Raw genomic sequence first — 20,421 nt, forward strand, 5'->3', positions numbered from 1 at the left:
ACAGTACAAAGCATCACTTTACTTTCGTTTTTCGCTTCGCATCACACAAATCCTGTTCCGAATGTTGTGCATAGTTTCCTGGTTCAGGCATTTTTCATGTGGCTGACTTCACGTCATCTTTCGATCGAATATATTCTTCTTCTGTCATCTTCCAATGTCTGTCCTCTTGCATATTGTTGACCCAACGTGGGGTTATGGGAATCAACCCTCTATGGTCTCTGAAGCCATCGGGGACACTCAAATCGTACGTTTCAGTGACGGCATGAGAGCCTGCATGCTACCGATTGCACCGAAGATATTATCGTAGTCTGTCCTATTTTAACCAAAGAGGGATCACCCACCGCGCTCGCCCACATGCAGAAATCAGTAGAATACCAAAAAGAGAGATGGATGAACATGCTATGATTAGAGATAAGTCATGATTCGTACAAAGCTGCCCTATGGCTGATGACGGATATAAGTCTAGATGTACAGCGAAACCAGTCATAGTGACCCAAGGCCTGTGGAAGGGGAAAAGAAAGAACAACATCAAAAAAAGACGCTAGCGGTAGTATGTCCTCTCTGTCAGCTTACGACACCGTGATACTCACGATCTTGATATCCTGCTCGGGCTTCTCCTTGTAGGTCTTGGTGTTCTCGATCTTATGCACGACGTCGAGGCCCTGCACGGCGCGCCCGAAGACGGTATGCTTGCCGTCCAGCCAGGGGGTCTTCTCGGTGGTGATGAAGAACTGGCTGCCGTTGGTGTTGGGCCCCGCGTTGGCCATGGACAGGGTGTAGGGCTTGTCGTGCTTGAGGCTGGAGAACTCGTCCTCGAACTCGCCGCCCCAGATGGACTCGCCACCGGTGCCGTCGCCAAGCGGGTCGCCGCCCTGGATCATGAATTTGCGGATCACGCGGTGGAAGATCGTGTTGTTGTAGTACCCGGCGCGGGCGTGAGTGGTGAAGTTCTCGACCGCCTTGGGCGCCGCCGACGGGTACAGCCGCAGGTGGATGTCGCCCATGGTCGTGTGCAGGATCGCCGACGTGCCCAGCTCGGCTTTGTGGGCGGCGGTGGCCTCGCGGCCGCCGGCGCCGGTTTCGCGGGGCCGTTCGTTCTGGACGTCGCGCGTCGACTTGGAGACGTCCGTCTCGTTGGTGAAGAGGTAGAACCGGAGTTTGCCGTAGCCCGTGCTGATGAGGATCGGGTCGCGTTCTTCCGATTCCTGGAGGAGCGGGTTGGCGCTGGCGGCCATCGAGACGGTCACGACCCCCTTCTTCTGCGGCTGCCCTTGGTACATGGCGAGGTTGAGGGCCCGGAAGGGCTCGTCCTTCGCGTAGACGCGCACCACCCGGTTGGTGTACGTGTTGATGCACTTGACGCCGTGCAGGGAGCCGTACAGGATGAAGTGGCCCGACTCGTCGAAGAGGACGTTGACCTTGGGCTTGGTGATGGGGTTCTCCAGCTCGCGCTCCACCGCCAGTCGCCGGCCGAACTCCACCTCCTCGAGCTGGTGGAGCGCCGTCCCGGCCTGCTGCATCTCCATGATGGTGGTGAGGGATTCGTCGTACTTGCGGTAGAGCTTGCCGGAAGCAAAGTCGAAGACGCGGATTTGGCGGTCGGGGAAGGATATCGTCGCGAATTGCTCGCCGGAGGGGGAGATGGACAGCGAGGCAGGTGTGGATTTGGACTTCTTGAACTCGAAGAGGTTGGTGGATGATTTCAGTTCGAAGACGTTGTCGGGTTTCTCGAACGAGCCGTCGCCCGCCCGCCAGTACTCGATCATGCCGGACTCATCGGCGGAGATGACGCAGTCGTACGCGTCGTTGAACGCCATAGCGACCACGGGGCTGCGATGGATGGACTTGACGGTATGTAATGGGGTGGGGTTCTCGCCACGGCCGTCGAACACTTGAATCATGCGGCTTCCTTCGTCGGTCACGGCCAAGAGCGGCAATGAGGCGCCACGGCGATGAACCCAGCAGACGCAACGCGGGTTGAAGTTGAGAGTAAGCATAGCCAATAGATCTGCAACCAACATTAGACTGAGTCAAATCAAACCATGACTGCTGATAATATACCGAAGGTGATAACGTCAAAGATCTTGACAGTCTTGTCTGCTCCGGTCGTCGCAAAGCTCCTTCCGTCGGCACTGACGCTGACATGCTTGATTTCGGTTGAATGCGCCTTGAACTCCTTCACAAACTCCACGCCCACCGCCATTTTCTTCCAGAATTTGACGACGCCATCGATCGAGGAGGTGATCAGGAAATCAGTATGCGGAGTTACGGTGAGGAAGGACAATTGATCCTTGTGCATGAGCGACTTGGAGTACCGCGACGACGAGGGCAGCGCATTCACGTAGACTTTCTCGAAAGGGAGCTTGCGGCGTTTCTTCTTCGGGGCATCTGCGGAGGGGAGAGCTGGGCCGAAATCATCATCGGATGACGAGTCGTCACCTATGGAAAAGCGTCAGCAACTGATCGAGCTCGAGGATGTCTTGTTTCGCAACCGTGTGCTAATCCTCCAGGTATCATGCGAGCGTACCATCCTGATCGCCGCCATCCACGGCGGATATAGGGCGTTTGGCGGATGCCAGCTTCTGCTCCTCTTCAGCAGGCATGATGAATCGAAGTATTAGTTAGTGAGTGAGGCTGTAATTGAGGGAAATGTGAAGTGGACGAGGGCGATGGACGACAGGAGACCGGCGACAGACGGGGCGGGCGGTCAGGTCGGGCAGTATCACGAACTTTTCTGGTTTGTCCCGCATTGGCTAGAGTTGGCCGTTCTCTGCGTCCTCACCGTCTAGCTCAAGCAACCCCTGAGCTGCCAGCCTTTCCCTTGACGGTAGCCATCTTTTTCTACTATCTACAGTCATCATGGTACGTTTATCTGACAAACCTTTGTCTCTGTTTTATCGATAGTCAGTGCTGACCCGCCTTCAGTCCTTCGCCAACCCCACGCAGATCTTCGCCGACGACGTGATCGAGGAGAAAGGAGAAAATGCTCGTCTTTCCGCCTTCGTCGGTGCTATCGCCGTCGGTGATCTTGTGAAGAGCACCTTGGGTCCCAAGGGAATGGACAAGATCCTCCAGTCAGCGTATGTGGGATAATTGATGGGAGCGAGGCGGGGTTGCCCGACCGCGAGCAGTGGGCTAATTCCATCGTTGCCTCTAGGTCGACCGGCGATATCCTTGTTACGAACGACGGTGCCACGATTCTGAAGTCGATTGCCCTCGACAACGCCGCAGCCAAGGTCCTCGTTAACATCTCGAAAGTTCAAGACGATGAGGTCGGTGACGGTACGACATCTGTGACGGTGTTGGCGGCCGAGCTGCTGCGGGAAGCCGAGAAGCTGGTCAACCGCAAGATCCACCCTCAGACTATCATCGAAGGTTACCGGATAGCCAGCAAGGCTGCTTTGGAGGCTTTGGAGAAGGCCGCCGTTGATCGTAGCACGGATAAGGAACTGTTCCGCAAAGACCTCCACGCAATCGCTCGCACAACCCTCAGCTCCAAGGTTTTGGCCCAAGACCGTGAGCACTTCGCTACCCTCGCCTGCGATGCTGTTCTCCGCCTCCGCGGCTCGACCGACTTGAGCCACATCCAGATCATCAAGAAGGCCGGTGGCAAGCTCAGCGACTCGTACCTCGACGAAGGTTTCATTCTCGACAAGAAGATCGGTGTCAACCAGCCCAAGCGCCTGGAGAACGCCAAGATTCTGGTTGCTAACACGGCCATGGACACGGACAAGGTGAAGATCTTTGGCGCTCGGGTGAAGGTTGAATCGACGGGCAAGCTGGCTGAGCTGGAGAAGGCCGAGCGCGAGAAGATGAAGGCTAAGGTTGAGCGGATCAAGGCTCACGGCATCAACTGCTTTGTCAACCGTCAGCTTATCTACAACTGGCCCGAGCAGCTGTTCACGGAAGCCGGTATCATGTCTATTGAGCATGCCGACTTCGACGGCGTTGAGCGCTTGGCCCTGGTCACCGGCGGTGAGATCGCCTCGACTTTCGACCACCCCGATCAGGTTAAGCTGGGTCACTGCGATGTTATTGAGGAGGTCATCATCGGCGAGGATACTCTTATCAAGTTCTCGGGCGTGGCTGCCGGTCAGGCATGCACCATTGTGCTCCGTGGTGCCACGGAGCAGCTCCTCGACGAGGCTGAGCGCTCCCTTCACGACGCTTTGGCTGTCCTTTCCCAGACCGTCAAGGATCCCCGTGTGACTCTTGGCGGTGGATGTGCCGAGATGGTCATGGCCAAGGCCGTTGAGCAGGCTGCTCAGAACACGACGGGCAAGAAGCAGCTGGCCGTCGACTCGTTCGCCTTGGCCTTGAAGCAGCTTCCCACCACCCTCGCCGACAACGCTGGCTTGGACTCCAGCGACCTTGTGACCCGCCTGCGCCAGGCGATCAACAACGGTATGACCAGCTCCGGATTGGATCTGCTCACCCCTGGCGGTGGCATCGCCGACATGCGCGAGTTGGGCGTCGTGGAGGCCTACAAGCTGAAGAAGGCTGTGGTCTCTTCCGCGTCGGAAGCAGCCGAGGTAAGAACGCACCCCCTACTAATTGCTCTTTCCACTACTTTCAGTTTGTTCATACTAACATGCTCATTTCCTGCAGCTTCTTCTACGTGTCGACAACATCATCCGGGCGGCACCTCGTAGACGTGACCGGGTTTGAGGCGAATTCATGTGAAAATAATTTCCAGCGAGGGGTGGAAAGGGGTAATAAATAAAACTCGATATTTTATGGTTCCCATCAGGTTTTGATCTGGTATCCCGGAGACCGGGACGATGTATGTTTACATAGCGCGCTTCGAGTTGGAGTGCAGTAATTACCGTTCTATAGACCTTTTTCGATAAGCTATAAGATCAAGGCATATAACTAGCTGCTAAAGGTCCCTGCACCCAGGCTGATTGTAGATTTTCTGCAGCGTTGGCCTTATCGCCGATCCTCCTAGTTTGGATCTTGCATGGATAACAAGATAAGCATGGGGCTTATCACACCTGGCCGCTCGTCTTGAGAATAGTCCAGAGAGAAAGCGATCGACGCGTAGAAAAGCCACCCATTTAAACATGTGAGCATTGAAGATGTTCAATGTATTGCTTTGTATGGTTTCGGTCTAGTGGGACGGGACTGCTGCTGAAATTCGTCCCTGAATTGATGTATAACTGAATGAATTTGCCGACTTATTGGTCATGACACTGGAGTCCCGGTCGGAGAATATATTACGTGCAGCCGCGTGGCCGGTCCGGTGTTATGCGGAACAATTCATGCGCAAAGGATACGGGAGGAAGCAGAAGAAACAGGAGTTCTAAGACTTTAATAAGCCAAATGCTCATTGGTTGATCTGCTGTACGAATTTGACGAAGCACAGATAATGCTGCGAGTAGACTTGAAAAATTTCATAAAGGAGCAGGTGCCTGAATGGAAGCTCAGCTCTGGAGCAGTGCGGGAGATCCACCGTTCAGTTGGAGTCCCGTGAGTCGAGTTGGACCCTTTCCCCGCAGGGTCACTGCCCACTTGGCCGGACTTGGTTTAGTTTCCCTGGGAAAGGGACAGAAAGGGACAGCAAGGTACCACCTGATGTAGCCTAATGTTGAAAGTAGGGTAGGATACACTGGTTGATTCCTACTAGTATCCTATTTTTACCTATTCCGACTCAACTGTCTGCCAACTGACCGAACTGAGCTGACTGACTAGGTCATCAATGTGACACCACGGCAGAATCCTCCCTCTTCCCTCTTACTCTCGTTAAATAGCCTAATGCCGTCATGGCCATACAACTACTCCCACAATTACTACTTTACCGGCCCTCCTTAGTCTCTCCTTCTTCCCTTCCTCCTTCTTGACCCAACTCTTACAGTCCCTTCATGATAGACTCATTCGTGACCCACAAGCAGTGAACTTACGTCAGACCCAGTGCGCCCTCCCCCGCGCCCTAGTCCGCATACCTGCCATCTAAAACCTGTGGAATCTCCCTTCATTCCTCATCTTCGACCTCGACTTCGACCTCGACCTCGACCTCGACCTCGATCTCGAGCCCCTCCCGCATTCTGCCAATCCGTGTCCGCCGCCGTCCCTGCACCCTTCATCAACGCGTCTGCGCATGTCGAGGCAGCGGCCGCCTCATTCCTTCGCTTAAGACACTCCTCATAGTCTATAGAGAATGATATTGTCCCCGCGCTGGTGGACGGCTATGCTGGCCGTCCTTACCGTGAGCCAGGACACAGTCAGAGCCTTAGAGTTAGATCTCAATGATGAGCGTAAGCGCATACTTCCTGTCCACGAGCATGATTCATGCGCCGATCACTGACCTTCCTCTACATAGAATCGATCAAGAACGCCGCCGCGACGGCAGCCTACAACATGATGAGCTACTACCACGGCAACGAATCTGGGCAGATACCGGGCAAATTGGTAGATACATGGTGGGAAGGAGGCGCCATGTTTATGACACTGATTCAATATTGGTACTGGACCGGCGACACATCCTACAACGCAGTCACCACCGAAGGTATGCTCTGGCAGAAGGGCCAGAACGATTACTTCCCCGCCAATTACAGTAATTACCTCGGAAACGATGACCAGGTGTTCTGGGGGCTGGCCGCAATGACGGCAGCCGAGTTGAATTACCCAGAGGAGGACGGCCAACCGTCTTGGCTGTCGCTTGCTCAGGGTGTCTTCAACACTCAAGTACCCCGCTGGGACACTACCAGTTGTCAAGGTGGTTTGCGCTGGCAGCTGTGGCCCTATCAGGCTGGATATACCACCAAGAACGCTATCTCCAACGGAGGTCTCTTCCAATTAGCGGCGCGACTGGGCCGCTACACCAACAATGAGACGTACAGCAACTGGGCGGAGAAGATCTACGACTGGATGGCGACCACCCCGCTCCTGAGAGAGGACGAGTGGTCCATTGCTGATACGACCACCACGCAGACGGAGTGTAAAGACCATGGAGATCTCCAATGGACGTACAACTACGGAACGTACATCAGTGGAGCTGCCTATATGTATAACCACGTATGACACCGTCCTGACCATAGGGTCTCCCTCAAGTGACTGCAGGAAGCTAACAAGACTTAGACCAACGGAGGAGACAAGTGGAAGAAGGCGCTGGACGGCTTGCTCGGAACTACCTTGCAGAAGTTCTTCCCTCAAGAATTCGGCGGCAACATCATGTCCGAGATCTCCTGCGAACCGAACATGATGTGCGATCGCAATCAAGACTGCTTCAAGGGGTTTCTGTCATCCTGGTTGACATTCACCACCACCATTGCGCCGTACACCGCGGGTGAGATCATCCCGAAAATCCAGCAGTCGGCCCTCGCAGCGGCCAAGCAATGCTCTGGCGGCAAATCAGGCACTGAATGCGGCCGCCGCTGGCACCAGGCGACTTGGGATGGGGAGACTTCGCTGGAGTCTGACATGAGTGCACTGAGCGTCTTTTCTTCCACTCTGATTGCCCACAAGGGCCAAGAACAGAGTCACCAAGGACCGTTGACTTCGGATACTGGGGGCACCAGCAAGAGTGATCCCAACGCGGGCACTGCCCCGAAGGAACCACCCAACGAGCTGCCAGAAATCACGGCTGGGGATCGGGCGGGTGCTTCGATCCTGACCGTTGCGTTCGTGTGTGGCTGGGCTGCCGCTGTGACCTGGTTGGTTTATGGTGGTTAGTTTAGAGTGTAGACGTATATATATATTTCTTTCTATGGCTGGCGTTGGTGTTGTATATAGGAAGGGTTTCTGGACTGGCGTATTTCCCTTGCTTCTTGCTTGATAAATGGTAACCTGCTTGCCAACGCTCGATGGCTCTTTGTATCATTATTTGGAGATGGTTGCCCTTTTCATGTTGGTTGTCTGTTATGCGGGCTTGCTGAGAGACCCGAGAAAGGCATTATGCTCCTAGCTGCGGGTTTCTGCTTCAATGAGCAGCAACTCGATAGAACTTTGCTTGAAATGTGACTTTTCTGGATAGCTGAGTTTTGGCGAGAGTAACGATTCCGTGAGATAGGCTATCAAGCGACAGTTTAGCTTGCTAAGATCTTCTGTACTGGGCTCTGGTCCAAGTAATTAATGTGGTCAACTCGGCAATTTACTAGTACCGTAACGCAGGTTAGAAAGAACAAGTACGAAGATGTTCAGACTGGGAGAGGCCTGGTGCACAGGTTTGGTGGTCTACGACGATATAGGGAATTCAATTCAGTCAAATTTATCATTCCATTGGTTTTATTGGACAGTTTATAGTATGTTAAAGGTGCGAGACTCGTAACCCTAACATCAAAGAGTTACTTGGGAAGGGTCATCCTCCCCAGACATCTCAGTCGGCATCAACAGACACACACGTCCCAATTCCAATCGGATGGTTCCTTGTCCCAGAAGGATGGTTGGAGGCGGGGACAGGTCAGCATCGCCCGGGATAGTCGACCGAAGTCAACCATCCACGAGAACTGGCAAGCTAAACGCCTTTCTTCATCTTGGATTTAGTTGTGTGATGAAAAAAAAAAGAAAAGGAAGAAGCCGCAACCGCAATCGGGCGAGAAGAAAAATGATTTTCCTCGGCAAGCGGCCGCTCTGTTCTTCCGAGGGCACCTACCGTCCGGAGATGCTAGTCTTTTTCCGGCCTAGTGGACACAGCTTCCCGCGGGCAACGGAGGAGCAGCAGTTGTCCGACAAGCTGATAGGAAGCGCAACTGCCTTTCCAGTCCGAGGTCGCCTTTGTCGTTCCCTCGCAGCGCTGCTCGCTTTCGCTGCTCTCCCCGTCTCCCCCGTCTCTTATAATTCCGGGGAACGAACCTCGCTTCTTTTTCGACTTTTCCGATTGTCGCGTGTTTCGAGGTCTTGAGTGATCAATTCATTTGATTCTTCTTTCCATTTCAGTCTCAGAACTTCACCATCCACTCCACTACATCACACCACACATCATGTTGGGTCGTTGCGGACGACAGGCTTCGCGCCTGCTCCCGCGCACTGCGAAGCCGGCCTTCGTGCTCCCTCGTCCTATGCGCTCGGCGGTCGCTTCGTTTCCTTCTATGCCTGTTCAATCTCGTTCTGTTTCCTCCTCCAGCCCTGAAGTGCAACAAAATGTGCGTTCTGGTCCTCCGATGAGCATCGCTCGCATGGCCCGGCGATGTCTGATGTCATACCACCCGTACTGACCATCGGAGTAGTTGCTTTCCGCCCATCTCGAAGAGTCCGACCCCGCCATCTACCAGATCCTCCAGAAGGTTGGTCTAGCTGCTAGGAATATATTCAGGACGGGAATTGATGGATTATGATTATTGCAGGAGAAAAAACGCCAACAACATTTCATCAACCTCATCCCCTCCGAGAACTTCACCTCCCAGGCCGTCCTCGATGCCTTGGGCAGTGTTATGCAGAGTCAGTCATCAACCCTTTCGAACACACTTGACTGAGATACTGGATTGAGTATTGACGTTCACCAGATAAATACTCCGAGGGGTATCCTGGAGCTCGGTACTACGGAGGCAATGAGTTCATTGATCAGTCTGAGCGCCTCTGTCAGCAGCGAGCGCTGGAGACCTTCAGTCTCAACCCGGAAGAATGGGGCGTGAACGTGCAGCGTGAGTACCTTCATTGAACATATCATTATTGATATTGAAGGCCCTAGTCTAAATGATTGCAGCTCTGTCCGGATCCCCTGCCAACCTGTACGCCATCTCTGCCGTCCTAAACACCCACGACCGCCTGATGGGTCTCGACCTGCCCCACGGCGGACACCTGTCCCACGGCTACCAGACACCTACCAAAAAGATTTCTTTCATCTCGAAGTACTTTGAGACTCTGCCATATCGGTTGGACGAGTCGACGGGTCTCATCGACTATGACAGTCTTGCGAAACAGTCTCTTCTCTACCGCCCCAAGATGATCATCGCCGGTACCTCGGCCTACAGCCGTTTGATCGACTACGCGCGCATGCGCGAGATCGCCGACGCCGCCGGTGCGTATCTGCTCAGTGATATGGCGCACATCTCCGGTCTGGTCGCCGCGGGCGTCCTCCCCTCGCCGTTCACCCACTCCGACATCGTGACGACCACTACACACAAGTCCCTGCGCGGTCCGCGCGGGGCGATGATCTTCTACCGCAAGGGTGTCCGCCGGACGGACAAGAAGGGCAACAAGGAGATGTACGACCTCGAGGGTCCGATCAACGCCTCCGTCTTCCCCGGCCATCAGGGCGGGCCCCACAACCACACAATCACCGCCCTGGCCGTGGCGCTGAAGCAGGCCCAGTCGCCCGAGTTCAAGACCTACCAGCAGACCGTGCTGGCCAACGCCCAGGCTCTCTCGGAGCGACTGGGATCGCCCCTCAGCAGCGGCGGGCTGGGCTACAACATCGTCTCCGGCGGCACCGACAACCACTTGGTGCTGGTGGACCTTAAGAACCGCGGGGTGGACGGCGCGCGCGTGGAGCGGGTCCTCGAGCTGTGCGGTGTCGCCAGCAACAAGAATACGGTGCCGGGCGACCGGTCGGCGTTGAAGCCCGGTGGCCTGCGTCTGGGCACGCCCGCCATGACGACGCGGGGCTTCCAGCCGGAGGACTTCCGTCGGGTGGCGGATATCGTGGACCGGGCGGTGGTCATCACCCAGAAGCTGGACAAGGCCGCCAAGGAGAGCGCGACGGCCAAGGGTGTCAAGAACCCGAATACGGTCAAGGCCTTCCTGGACTACGTGGGCGAGGGTGAGGAGATCTCGGACATTGTGCAACTGCGCCAGGAGGTCGAGGACTGGGCGGGCACGTTTAGTCTGCCGTGGGCCAAGGACGAGTAGTTTCGTTGTTTGTTGCTAAGTTTTTTTTGTTGTCTGCATGCCTGCGAAGAACCATATCCCTACTAGATGAATGAATGTTGATGTCCTTTTATTTTCGGTTGGTTACTCCAGTAGCGAAGCGCATCGCGAGACGGTATTATGTAGATGTAATACACCTTGTAGGAGTGAAAATGTAGTCACAACAATTGCTTGGCAGATCCCGGTGGCAGATGACAATATGATAGTTGGCGATTCACATCCTGTCCTTGGAATCCTGTTCAAGATCCACGGGACGGAGAAAGTCATAGTTCACGGCAAGAGGAGAGCATTTCCATGGATGGATGGATGGATGATGCCGATTACCTGCCCGCAGTGCTGGCGGTGGCAGACGCCCGTAAGTACTTATAGCTGTGGCTACGACGATACATGATTGGGCAACGATCCCGGAGCTGCTCAACAGATCCAGCCGATTGGCTGACACCGCCGAGGTTAAGCTCGCTGCTGCGCGGGCTGCCGACTGATAACGTTCCGTGCGGTACCATTGTGTAATTTATGGTATCGTCTGTGGTACTATACAGGGAGGTATATGTGCACTCATCGGAGAGAGAAATCATATACCTTCAGTATTGAGTCTCTGAGAAGTATTGTGGAATGTCATTGAATATAGTAGCCAAGAGGGTATGCCCTGATGAATTCAGTTGCAGCCGAATTCAATGCCGAGCTTAAGGAGATCCCAGCCATCCCGCAATGACGTCGATGACACGTGATCGTGACTGCAGTGGGGGAAGCTTCCCCTCAAACCGAATGGTAAAGTATTGGAAGGAGGAAGGGGAGGTAACTTTCACCCCCAATTCCACTGGCAATTAAATAGCTGGCCTATCTCCCCCCGGCCTAGGGCCCTGGTGTCAAATCTCTGGCTGTAAATTTCTCCTCTCTTCCTTTTTCTTGATTATAAATCCCCCTAACCGATCGATCGTGACTTTCTTGTCCCTAAGTTCTTGTTCACAAACACCGCTCATCCCCTCACCGCAGTTTCTCCGAGGCTTTTCTATCCCCGCACTGTTGGTCGGAAAGAGGCAGAGGCAGCGAAGACGAGGACACGTCCAACACTAGCTTTTTCCAGTTTGCGGGAGAGCTGTTTTTCCTGGGTTTGGTCTTGCGAGAGAAAAAGCGCATGCATATAATGGAGCGGTTTGTCCGTCCGGTTTCGAAACAGTTGTTGAGATCGTCGCGGCCGCGTTATCCCTTCCGTCTTCCGCCGCCGGTTTATGCGAAGCGGTTGTATAGCAATATGGGGCATACGGTACCTCCGGTGAGTTTTCTGGCGTCGGGGCTTTCGTGGAAGGGTTGGAGAGGTTGGATTTGAAATGCTGATTCCTTTTTGACTTATTAGTTGAAAGACAGGTCGCTCTTCATTGAGAAGGCCTACGTCAATGGGGAGTGGGTTGGTGCTGAGTCGGGGGAGACGTTTGAGGTACATGGTAAGCAGCTCCATCATCTCGCATACGGGCGGTAGAAGATAGGGGCAGGCTAATAATGCTTCTCACTCCCTCTCCGCAGACCCCGCTTCAGGCTTGCTCATCGGAACATGCCCCGAGTTCTCCTCCGCAGATACCGAGAAGGCCATCCTGGCAGCCAAGGAAGCCTTCCCAGGCTTCCGGAAGACTCTGGCCCGCGAGCGCGCGCGCATGCTGCGCCGCTGGTACCAGCTGATGGTGGATAACGCGGACGACCTGGCGACATTGATCACATGGGAGAACGGCAAGCCCTTTGCCGACGCCAAGGGCGAGGTCAACTACGCGGCCGGATTCTTCGAGTGGTTCAGTGAGGAGGCGCCCCGGATCTACGGCGACACAATCCCGTCCTCGATCGCGGGCAACCGGGTCATCACGCTCAAGCAGCCCGTGGGCGTCTGCGGCTTCATCACCCCCTGGAACTTCCCCGCCGCGATGATCACCCGAAAGATCGGGCCGGCCTTGGCCGCTGGGTGCACGGTGGTCGCGAAGACCCCCGGCGAGACGCCGTTCACGGCCAACGCCCTCGCCGAGCTGGCGCACCGAGCGGGCATCCCCAAGGGCGTCGTCAACATCGTCACCGCCTCGAAGAACACCCCCGAGGTGGGCGAGGTGATCACCACCCACCCGGAGGTCCGCAAGGTGTCCTTCACCGGTTCCACGAACGTGGGCAAGCTGCTCATGAAGCAGGCTTCCTCGACGATCAAGAAGGTCTCGTGGGAGCTCGGGGGCAATGCGCCGTTTATCGTGTTCGATGATGTCGAGGACCTCGACGCCGCCGTGGCCGGCGCCATCGCCTCCAAGTTCCGCAGCTCGGGCCAGACGTGCGTCTGCGCCAACCGCATCTACGTGCAGCGTGGGGTGTACGATGAGTTCGCCAAGCGGTTCGCCGAGAAGGTCAAGGGCTTCAAGCTGGGTGCGGGCTTCGAGGAAGGGATCACCCACGGCCCCGTCATCCACGACCGCGCCGTCCAGAAGGTGGACGAGCACGTGCGGGACGCCGTGTCCAAGGGTGCTAAGGTCCTGGCCGGCGGACAGAAGGCTTCGCACCTGGGGCCCAACTTCTACGACCCCACCGTGCTCTCCGAGATGAGCAAGGAGATGCTCCTGGCCTCCGAAGAGACGTTCGGTCCCGTCGCGGGCCTGTTCCCCTTCGAGACGGAGAAGGAGGTCGTCGACCTGGCCAACCAGGCTGAGGTCGGCCTGGCCGGATACTTCTTCAGCGGCAACGTCAAGCGCATCTTCCGGGTGGCCGAGGCGTTGGAGGTGGGTATGGTCGGTGTCAACACCGGTCTGATCAGCGATGTTGCTTCTCCGTGAGTGCTCTCCCAGTTTGCAATGGTCTTCCGTGGATTGTCAGCTAACAGCGTCTTAGATTCGGCGGTGTCAAGCAGAGTGGCTTTGGCCGGGAGGGTAGCAAGTATGGTATCGAGGAGTTCCTGGTGGTCAAAAGTGTTACCTTTGGCGGAATGGGCGAGCCCCTTCAGTCGTGATTTGGGGTGTATTGTGGTTTTTAGCGCTGAATTAATGAATAAAATACTGTCCGGGCAGGGACCCGTGACTCTCAGTTAACCCATGACTGAGCTATTTGTAGCTATGTCTTCTCCATGATTCTGTAAAGAGCCAACTGGGCTTATCAAAAACATCGAAACTGGGGGCTTATCGATAAGAGGCAAGCGGGTCCAAGCGTTCCCCGGAACAACAATCGCCCGGGTAGATAATATCCTGGCCCATGTGAAATCTTTCGGAGTGTTCGCCTCGGCTTGCTGTCACTCTGCTCAATTCTCCCCATACTTTGGGTCTCTCCTAACGCTTTAACGCTCGTGCTTGCTACAGTGTCCTAATTCTCCATTTCCCGTCTCTCACACACAAATCCTCGCCACAGAACTCGGAACTCAGCACAGCCTCCCCACGCTAGAAACCTCCGTCGCAAGCAGACGTTCATCCTTGTGATGTCCCTCCCTAGAACCCTCTCGAAAAGCCTGCGAATCTCGCACAGCACACCGTTGTCCTTGCGCCTGCACTCTGCCACCGGCAGCACGAGCGTCCGCCATGCCTCGCTGACTTCGGCCATTCACGCCGGGATCCGTCGGTCCCGGTTCCGGGAGGATAAGCTAGATGGGGGACGAGAGGAACGGTCGGGGCGGTCACTGTCCGCGCGGTTGGAGAAGGAGCGAGGTGAGGATCGGAGGAATAAGAAACATGATAAACACGACAGGGGGTCTAGGGGTGGTGCCAGGCGCGGAAGAGGCGACGGCGAGCGGGCGGTATCGTCGTCCAGGAAGGGTCGGGCTTGGGAGACGGAAGCGTCAACATCCAGGGAAGGTCGAGCTTGGGAGACGGAAGAACGGGGTTTCAACCAGAACGAGGGATATGAACGAAGGCGCAACAGACGCGAGGAGGGTCCCCGGGATGGGAACCGGTTTCCCTCGTTCCAACGCGGTGAGAAATCTGCCGACACGCGGACGACCCTGAATGTCAAGAAGCCTTTCCTCGGCGCGCAATTCGACGAGGACGAGTTCATTCGCACGGGTAGCTTTAAAAAGCTCTCTCGGGATAATGATCAGGGCGCGAACGGCGACAAGAGCGGCCACGACTATAAGCAGGGCCGGCGAGGTCGAGTGTCGACTTTCGACCGAAGCGACAGCAGCACGCAGGACCTCCAGGCCTCGAAGCAGAAACCCGGCAACGCGCGGCGCAAGGTCGGGCAGTACACCCACGAGAGCACCGACCAGGTCCCCGAACGCGTCAAGGCGCACGTGCTGCCCCCGGCGGAGATCCCGTACACGACGCCGGCGTCGCAGTTCGTGTTCGGCACAGCGGCGGTCGAGGCGGCGCTCCGCTGCACGCGGCGCCAGCTCTACAAGCTCTACATCTACCAGTCTGAGGGCGAGAGCCTGTCCGAGGCCAAGTCGGCGATCCGCAAGCTGGCGCTGCTCAACAACGTGCCGGTCAAGATGGCCTTCGCGGAGTGGGACCGGCTCCTCGACAAGATGAGCGCGGGCCGGCCGCACAACGGGGTCGTGCTGGAGGCCTCGCCCCTCCCGCAGCTGCCCGTCGCGCACCTCCACCGCGTCGCTTCGGTCAAGGAAGAGAACTTCCAGGTCGAGCTGGGCGTGCAGTCGCGCGAGGAGGCCGCCGTCAACGGCACGGACACCCTCGTGCCCATCAACCATGCCCGCTGGCTCTCCGATAACCCCGATGCTACGGACAGCACCCACCGCTACCCCGTCGTGCTGTTGCTGGATGGCGTGCAGGACCCCGGCAACATGGGCGCCATCATCCGCTCCGCGTATTACCTGGGGGTCGACGCCGTGGTCCTGGCGGGCCGCAACTCGGCCCCGCTGACCCCCGTCACCATCAAGGCCTCCGCCGGCGCCGCGGAGAACATGCCGCTGCTGGCCGTGCGCAACGAGCAGGAGTTCATCGCCAAGTCCAAGGAGAACGGCTGGCGGTTCTTCGCCGCGGACATGCCAGGCCCCGCCTCCCAGGTCGTTTCGGACATTGGTGGTGGCACCGCGGATGGCCCGGCAACCGCGCAGGCGCCCTGCGTGCTGATGATGGGCAGTGAGGGAACCGGGTTGAGTACCCATCTGCTGTCGGCTGCGGACGTGAAGGTGGGGATCCCCGGCGCGCGGTTCGATCCGCGGCTGGGGGTGGAGAGTGATCCCGCGCGCGTGGACAGTTTGAATGTCAGTGTTGCGGCGGCGTTGTTGATGGAGCGGATCCTGCAGTCGCCGGTTATGGTGGATGAGTCGGCGGGGAAGAAGACGAAGACGACGAAGGGGAAGGGTCGGAGGTAGGCGGGTTGACTACCTCGTAGGGTTTGTACCATGTTTTGTATACACCAACCAGCAGATGGACATAGAGCTGGATTTTCCTTTCTGCATTGGTGGGTTAACTAAAAGAACCAGACCTATATTTGATAGTGATAGCGCTGAATGAGCCATGAAAATTACTTCATCATTCACAAAATCAACAATCCGCTAGACACATCCAATACTTCACATAAACACCAGACAAAACACAGCACCTCACCCCTGAACATCCACCCTCTTCATAACAACCATACATGCTCCCTCCTTCCGCCCCTCCCCTCCACTCTCAACAGAAGTCTCATCCTCCCAGATCCCCACCTCCCACCTCCCGCCCAATTTTTGGGCCGTAACACCCCGTCGACACAGCTCGACCACCCGCCCTCCCTGCTCATAATCCCCACACTCGAACACCACCATCCTCGCCCCAACCCTGCCCACCAACCCGACAATCCGCGCATAGAACACATCTTCCTCTTGCCCCTCTCCCTGCCCCTGCCCCTGCCCCTGCCCTAGACCCTCCACCATGCCTTTCTCCGAAACAGGAGAAGGTGGTACCAACGCCAAAACCGGCTCATGGAACCGCACACTCCGCGCCGTCGTCCCATCCAGGAATGCCGTCCGGGAGATGTACGGCGGATTGGAGATGATCACGTCGACTTCAACCTCTGCTTCGCCTTCCCCTTCCCCTTCCCCTTCCATCCCCATTTGCCCGTTCTGCTTTGATGCATCTTGGGCGCGGGAGCGGGAGCGGGGGCAAAATTCCGGGATGCAGGGAAGGAGCTCCTCCAGCGCGGGGACCGGCCCTCTAAGCTTAGAGTGGGAGGTGGGCGCCGAGGGGCCGGCGAGGACGTCTGCGCGCCGGAATTCCACTTCCTGGGATGCGCGGGCCGATAGGTCGCCGAGCGTGACGTTGTGGCGCAGGTTCTTTTGCGCGAGGTGGATCGCGGGCGGGTGGATGTCGATGCCCACGATTTTGAGGGAGGGGTAGCTTGGTGAGAGTAGGGCGTGGAGGAGGAGGGTGATGCAGCCTGTTCCGGTGCAGAGGTCGAGGATCCGGAGGGTTTTTGGAGGAGGTGATGGGGATGGGGATGACGATGGTGGTGGGGAGGCGGGGTTGGGTCCGGGTTTGGGAGGGGGAAATTGTTGGCGGATCTGCTTGGCCGCGGCGTAGGTGAAGGTCTCGGTGTCGTTGCGCGGGATGAGGACCCCCTTCTGGCAGAGGATGGTCAGGTCGCCGAACGGTTGGTCGCCGAGTAGATATTGCAGCGGAGTGCCGCGGGAGCGGGCGTGGCAGAGGGTGCGCAGCGTGCGGCGCCAGCCCTTTGGGGGGGCATTCTCGGGCGGGTGGCGGTGCGTGGGTTTTCGGTGGGGTTGTGTATTCGGGAATGATTGCGGTTCTTCGGATGCTTGGCCAGTTTTGCAGGCTTGTTGTAGGCGTTGATAGCGTTGTTCTTTGCGTTGTTGGGTGAGGTCGATCGCGTGTTGGCGGAGCCAGCGGAGTTCGCTGCGGGCCGAGTCAATCGTCCGGCATTCGCGGAGCAGCAGCGGGAGCAGTGCGTCTTGCGCGTACGCTTGGAGGATCGTGCGGGTCGAGAGCCGCGGCATTGCGCCGGCCAACGGTGTTTCTGGGTAAGTATAGGCGGTGAATTGGTGTGTGGGGTTGAAGGGCGCTGCAGTGAAGGTGTAGGGGAGGTTTTGCTCGTTTGATGGAGTAGATCAGGAGACGCAGCAGAGCCCTTTTACATACTTTCCAGATGTCGCAGAAGATGATTCCGCCGGCCTCGGCGATTTTGCCGCCATAGCGTCTCATCCACCGCCTCCGCGTCCGGCAGAATGAATCAGGGAACGATCATGAGGATGACAGTGACAGTGGGACATGCATCTCGCCCATCCAACTCTCCAGCCTCTCTACCCCTCCCAACACGTCCCGCAGATACATGCTCGCCAGTTCGCGTCTGTCCGCATTCGCCCGCCCCATCCAGAAGACCGAATTCTGGACCGGATTGCGCTTCGCCGCCGCCGCCTGCTCGGGCAGCCGCAGCATCAGCTCCAACAGCCACCGGCCGAACGGATCCTGAAGGCGCATTGCCCACTCCGTGATCTCGGGGTCGTCGGCGGGGACCGACTCGGCGTTCGCCCGCACGAGTGCTTGGAAGAATTCCGGGTTGCGCGGGGCCAAGCGCACCGCGGTGCGGAAGTGTCCAGCAGATAGGGCGTAGGGGATGACCGGCTCCTGATCCTGGTCCTGGTCCTGCGCAGTGAGGTGTTGCTGTTCGGTGACGCGGAAGTAGAACTCGTCCAGTTTGAGGAGGGTGAGGAGGGCGGGAAGATTGTTGGATACGATGGCGGTATGGATTCCTTGTTGCAAGCAGGGACGAGAAAGGATGAGAGGGTGTTTAGGGGGTCTGAGGGGAAGAGTAACACTGTCAAATCCTAGGGAGAGTCGGTGGATTTCAAGGTAGGTGACCAAGGCTGGAGTGAAGCCGTCGTCCGAGAATGATGAGGAGGGAGTGGCCGGCGCGGAGTCACTACCTGTGCTACCTCGAAGATATTTGTCAGGAATGATCAAGGGGCTGAGGAAAGGGTGCGTGGTTTCCTGTTCGATGGAATGGTTGGTGATGGTCATAGATATCGAAGGATTGATGGTAAGGGTGTAGTTTTTTGTGGGTGCAGGTGTCGATGTGTCAGGGGTAGTGTTGATGGTTTCGAAGCCCTCAAACACATTTGCATCATCTTCTAGATTGAGCACACGATCTAACAGCTTCTCTTGCTCTTCGGCCATGCTGATTCCTGCACCGAGCCAGTGTTGTTGAATGACCAGATTCATCAAATCCGGTAACTGGTCGAGTATTCGCGGCACGGTACACCATCTACAGTGAAGGATGGCCGTCTGTAGGTCTTTCCGCTGCGCCAGGCTGATAGGCGCGTAGTCCAATGGTCGTAGAGTTCGGAAAATTGCATCCCTCGATTCACGGCTGTAGGGTGATGCAGATAACTCCGTGCTGTCATCCCAGAAAGCCAGCAAGATCAAAGCACGGTAGATGCGCTCAGTCGACACGGCCGCAGCAAGAATGGGGGACGAACGAGCCAGGTTCACGTTCAAGGAATGCAGAAAGATCTTCTCGATCAGTTCATTGGGAAGAGATTCCAGCAGTGATTGCTTCTTCTTGCGCGGCTTGTCGAGTGGGGTGGCAGTCAGTAGACGAGCGCGCTTGTGGCTCCTAGTCTGCGATGAACTGAGCTTCGCCTGGGGTGATAGCAGTGGCCGGCCGCCTCGGGGCCCGCTGGGAATGGGCTTGGGAGCGTCATCATCTTCATCCCGTATTTTGCGACGGCCGCGAACGTGGATGGGAGTTAGTAGCATGGTGGGTCATCTAACACAATTCGTGCGCCTATACTTTAATCATCGTGTTGGGTGAGGTTTGAGGACGAGCAGTGTCTCGCTGCAATTGGACGACGCTGTTTCGATCATGTACAGTACTGTACTTAGCATCTGCCTCAGGCATTGAGTGGGTCTCGTTCAAGCTGCTTTGACCTTCAAGACTGCCTGCTCCAATCAACACGATGGAGAACAAGGGGTGTTCCCTTATACTTCCATTTCATGCTGTGAGAATGGCGACTAGTGAAAGCTTCATACACGCGGCGGGTAATACAAGATCGCCAGATGTTTCGATTGTTTGCACCGTTTCTTTTGTTTGACTCGAGGCCATCATATTCGAAAGCCTCAGGCTGCAATTGCCGACGGGAGCCCGAGTTGGAGACTCCAACATATCTCCAACCACGAATCTTCCTCGAATTTTCCTCGATTTCCAAGCAGGAAGAGAGCCGATAGCTGATCCTGCGATACGCCTGGCTGAACGCGCTCTGCAAGTACAGCAGTCATTTTCATTGCATAATTTCAACCCGTCAAAACCACGATAGACACGCTGGACTGAAAAGCTAAGGCGACATTATCGCACGTGTCTTATCGTACCTTATCGCAGCTTATCGATGCCGATTAGAACTGGAGCCGTCGCTTGACCGTTGGCGACACACCTGGTGCCATTCTCCCGAATCCAAGCTGGAACTGTATGATTCCTATAGCCCGCTTGCGTTATTCGCTACTGCCCTGCTGGGTGTGGCATATATTCGTCTGTATTACAACCTTGGAAAGTGACGCAGACTGCAGAGTGGCGATCCAGCAGTAGTCGCCGCGACATGTATAAAGCGCCCCTGCCAAAGTGCGGTACGCATGTCATACATGCCCTGCTATATTCTGTCCATTCCCTGAACATTCTTGTACAGGCGGGCACTTCTTATCTTTCTCAGTTCAAATCCTTCGGCTG

General features: G+C 56.4%; 8 protein-coding genes across 8 annotated transcripts; 5 read left to right on the plus strand and 3 right to left on the minus strand.

Moving 5' to 3' along the window:
• Positions 1-409: 409 nt before the first annotated feature.
• On the minus strand, positions 410-2,612 carry ASPACDRAFT_81553 (WD40 repeat domain-containing peptidylprolyl isomerase). Its single transcript, XM_020205896.1, has 3 exons — positions 2,528-2,612; positions 2,062-2,439; positions 410-2,008 (listed from the first exon to the last, which is right to left on the minus strand). Exons 1-3 carry the CDS (start codon positions 2,601-2,603, stop codon positions 570-572), a joined length of 1,893 nt encoding a protein of 630 aa, XP_020052694.1. The 5' UTR covers positions 2,604-2,612; the 3' UTR covers positions 410-569.
• Positions 2,613-2,787: 175 nt separating this feature from the next.
• Positions 2,788-4,877, plus strand: ASPACDRAFT_81554 (chaperonin-containing T-complex subunit CCT2). Its single transcript, XM_020205897.1, has 4 exons — positions 2,788-2,862; positions 2,926-3,080; positions 3,158-4,532; positions 4,609-4,877. Exons 1-4 carry the CDS (start codon positions 2,860-2,862, stop codon positions 4,666-4,668), a joined length of 1,593 nt encoding a protein of 530 aa, XP_020052695.1. The 5' UTR covers positions 2,788-2,859; the 3' UTR covers positions 4,669-4,877.
• Positions 4,878-5,975: 1,098 nt separating this feature from the next.
• Positions 5,976-7,872, plus strand: ASPACDRAFT_81555 (glycoside hydrolase family 76 protein). The gene is made up of 3 exons (XM_020205898.1): positions 5,976-6,254; positions 6,320-7,014; positions 7,078-7,872. Exons 1-3 carry the CDS (start codon positions 6,158-6,160, stop codon positions 7,669-7,671), a joined length of 1,386 nt encoding a protein of 461 aa, XP_020052696.1. The 5' UTR covers positions 5,976-6,157; the 3' UTR covers positions 7,672-7,872.
• Positions 7,873-8,804: 932 nt separating this feature from the next.
• ASPACDRAFT_81556 (serine hydroxymethyltransferase) lies at positions 8,805-10,858 on the plus strand. The gene is made up of 5 exons (XM_020205899.1): positions 8,805-9,080; positions 9,165-9,221; positions 9,282-9,375; positions 9,441-9,578; positions 9,641-10,858. Exons 1-5 carry the CDS (start codon positions 8,919-8,921, stop codon positions 10,783-10,785), a joined length of 1,596 nt encoding a protein of 531 aa, XP_020052697.1. The 5' UTR covers positions 8,805-8,918; the 3' UTR covers positions 10,786-10,858.
• A 754-nt stretch (positions 10,859-11,612) lies between these two features.
• Positions 11,613-13,910, plus strand: ASPACDRAFT_125914 (NAD-dependent succinate-semialdehyde dehydrogenase). Its single transcript, XM_020196863.1, has 4 exons — positions 11,613-12,076; positions 12,158-12,245; positions 12,325-13,594; positions 13,654-13,910. Exons 1-4 carry the CDS (start codon positions 11,948-11,950, stop codon positions 13,769-13,771), a joined length of 1,605 nt encoding a protein of 534 aa, XP_020052698.1. The 5' UTR covers positions 11,613-11,947; the 3' UTR covers positions 13,772-13,910.
• Positions 13,911-14,710: 800 nt separating this feature from the next.
• On the plus strand, positions 14,711-16,054 carry ASPACDRAFT_15510 (TrmH family RNA methyltransferase; the record flags this gene model as incomplete). The annotated part of the gene is made up of 2 exons (XM_020197151.1): positions 14,711-14,899; positions 14,936-16,054. Coding segments are annotated over 2 exons (1,308 nt in total), but the record flags the coding sequence as incomplete, so codon positions are not given.
• Positions 16,055-16,468: 414 nt separating this feature from the next.
• ASPACDRAFT_17389 (uncharacterized protein) lies at positions 16,469-17,701 on the minus strand (the record flags this gene model as incomplete). Its single annotated transcript, XM_020197180.1, has 3 exons — positions 16,469-16,569; positions 16,612-16,876; positions 16,946-17,701. Coding segments are annotated over 3 exons (1,122 nt in total), but the record flags the coding sequence as incomplete, so codon positions are not given.
• Positions 17,702-17,945: 244 nt separating this feature from the next.
• Positions 17,946-19,460, minus strand: ASPACDRAFT_34839 (uncharacterized protein; the record flags this gene model as incomplete). The annotated part of the gene is made up of 2 exons (XM_020200077.1): positions 17,946-18,335; positions 18,378-19,460. The coding sequence occupies 2 exons, from the start codon at positions 19,458-19,460 to the stop codon at positions 17,946-17,948; spliced, it is 1,473 nt and encodes a 490-aa protein (XP_020052701.1).
• Positions 19,461-20,421: the final 961 nt, after the last annotated feature.

This window comes from Aspergillus aculeatus (genome assembly GCF_001890905.1).
Source record: "Aspergillus aculeatus ATCC 16872 unplaced genomic scaffold ASPACscaffold_17, whole genome shotgun sequence".
Taxonomy (NCBI): domain Eukaryota; kingdom Fungi; phylum Ascomycota; class Eurotiomycetes; order Eurotiales; family Aspergillaceae; genus Aspergillus; species Aspergillus aculeatus.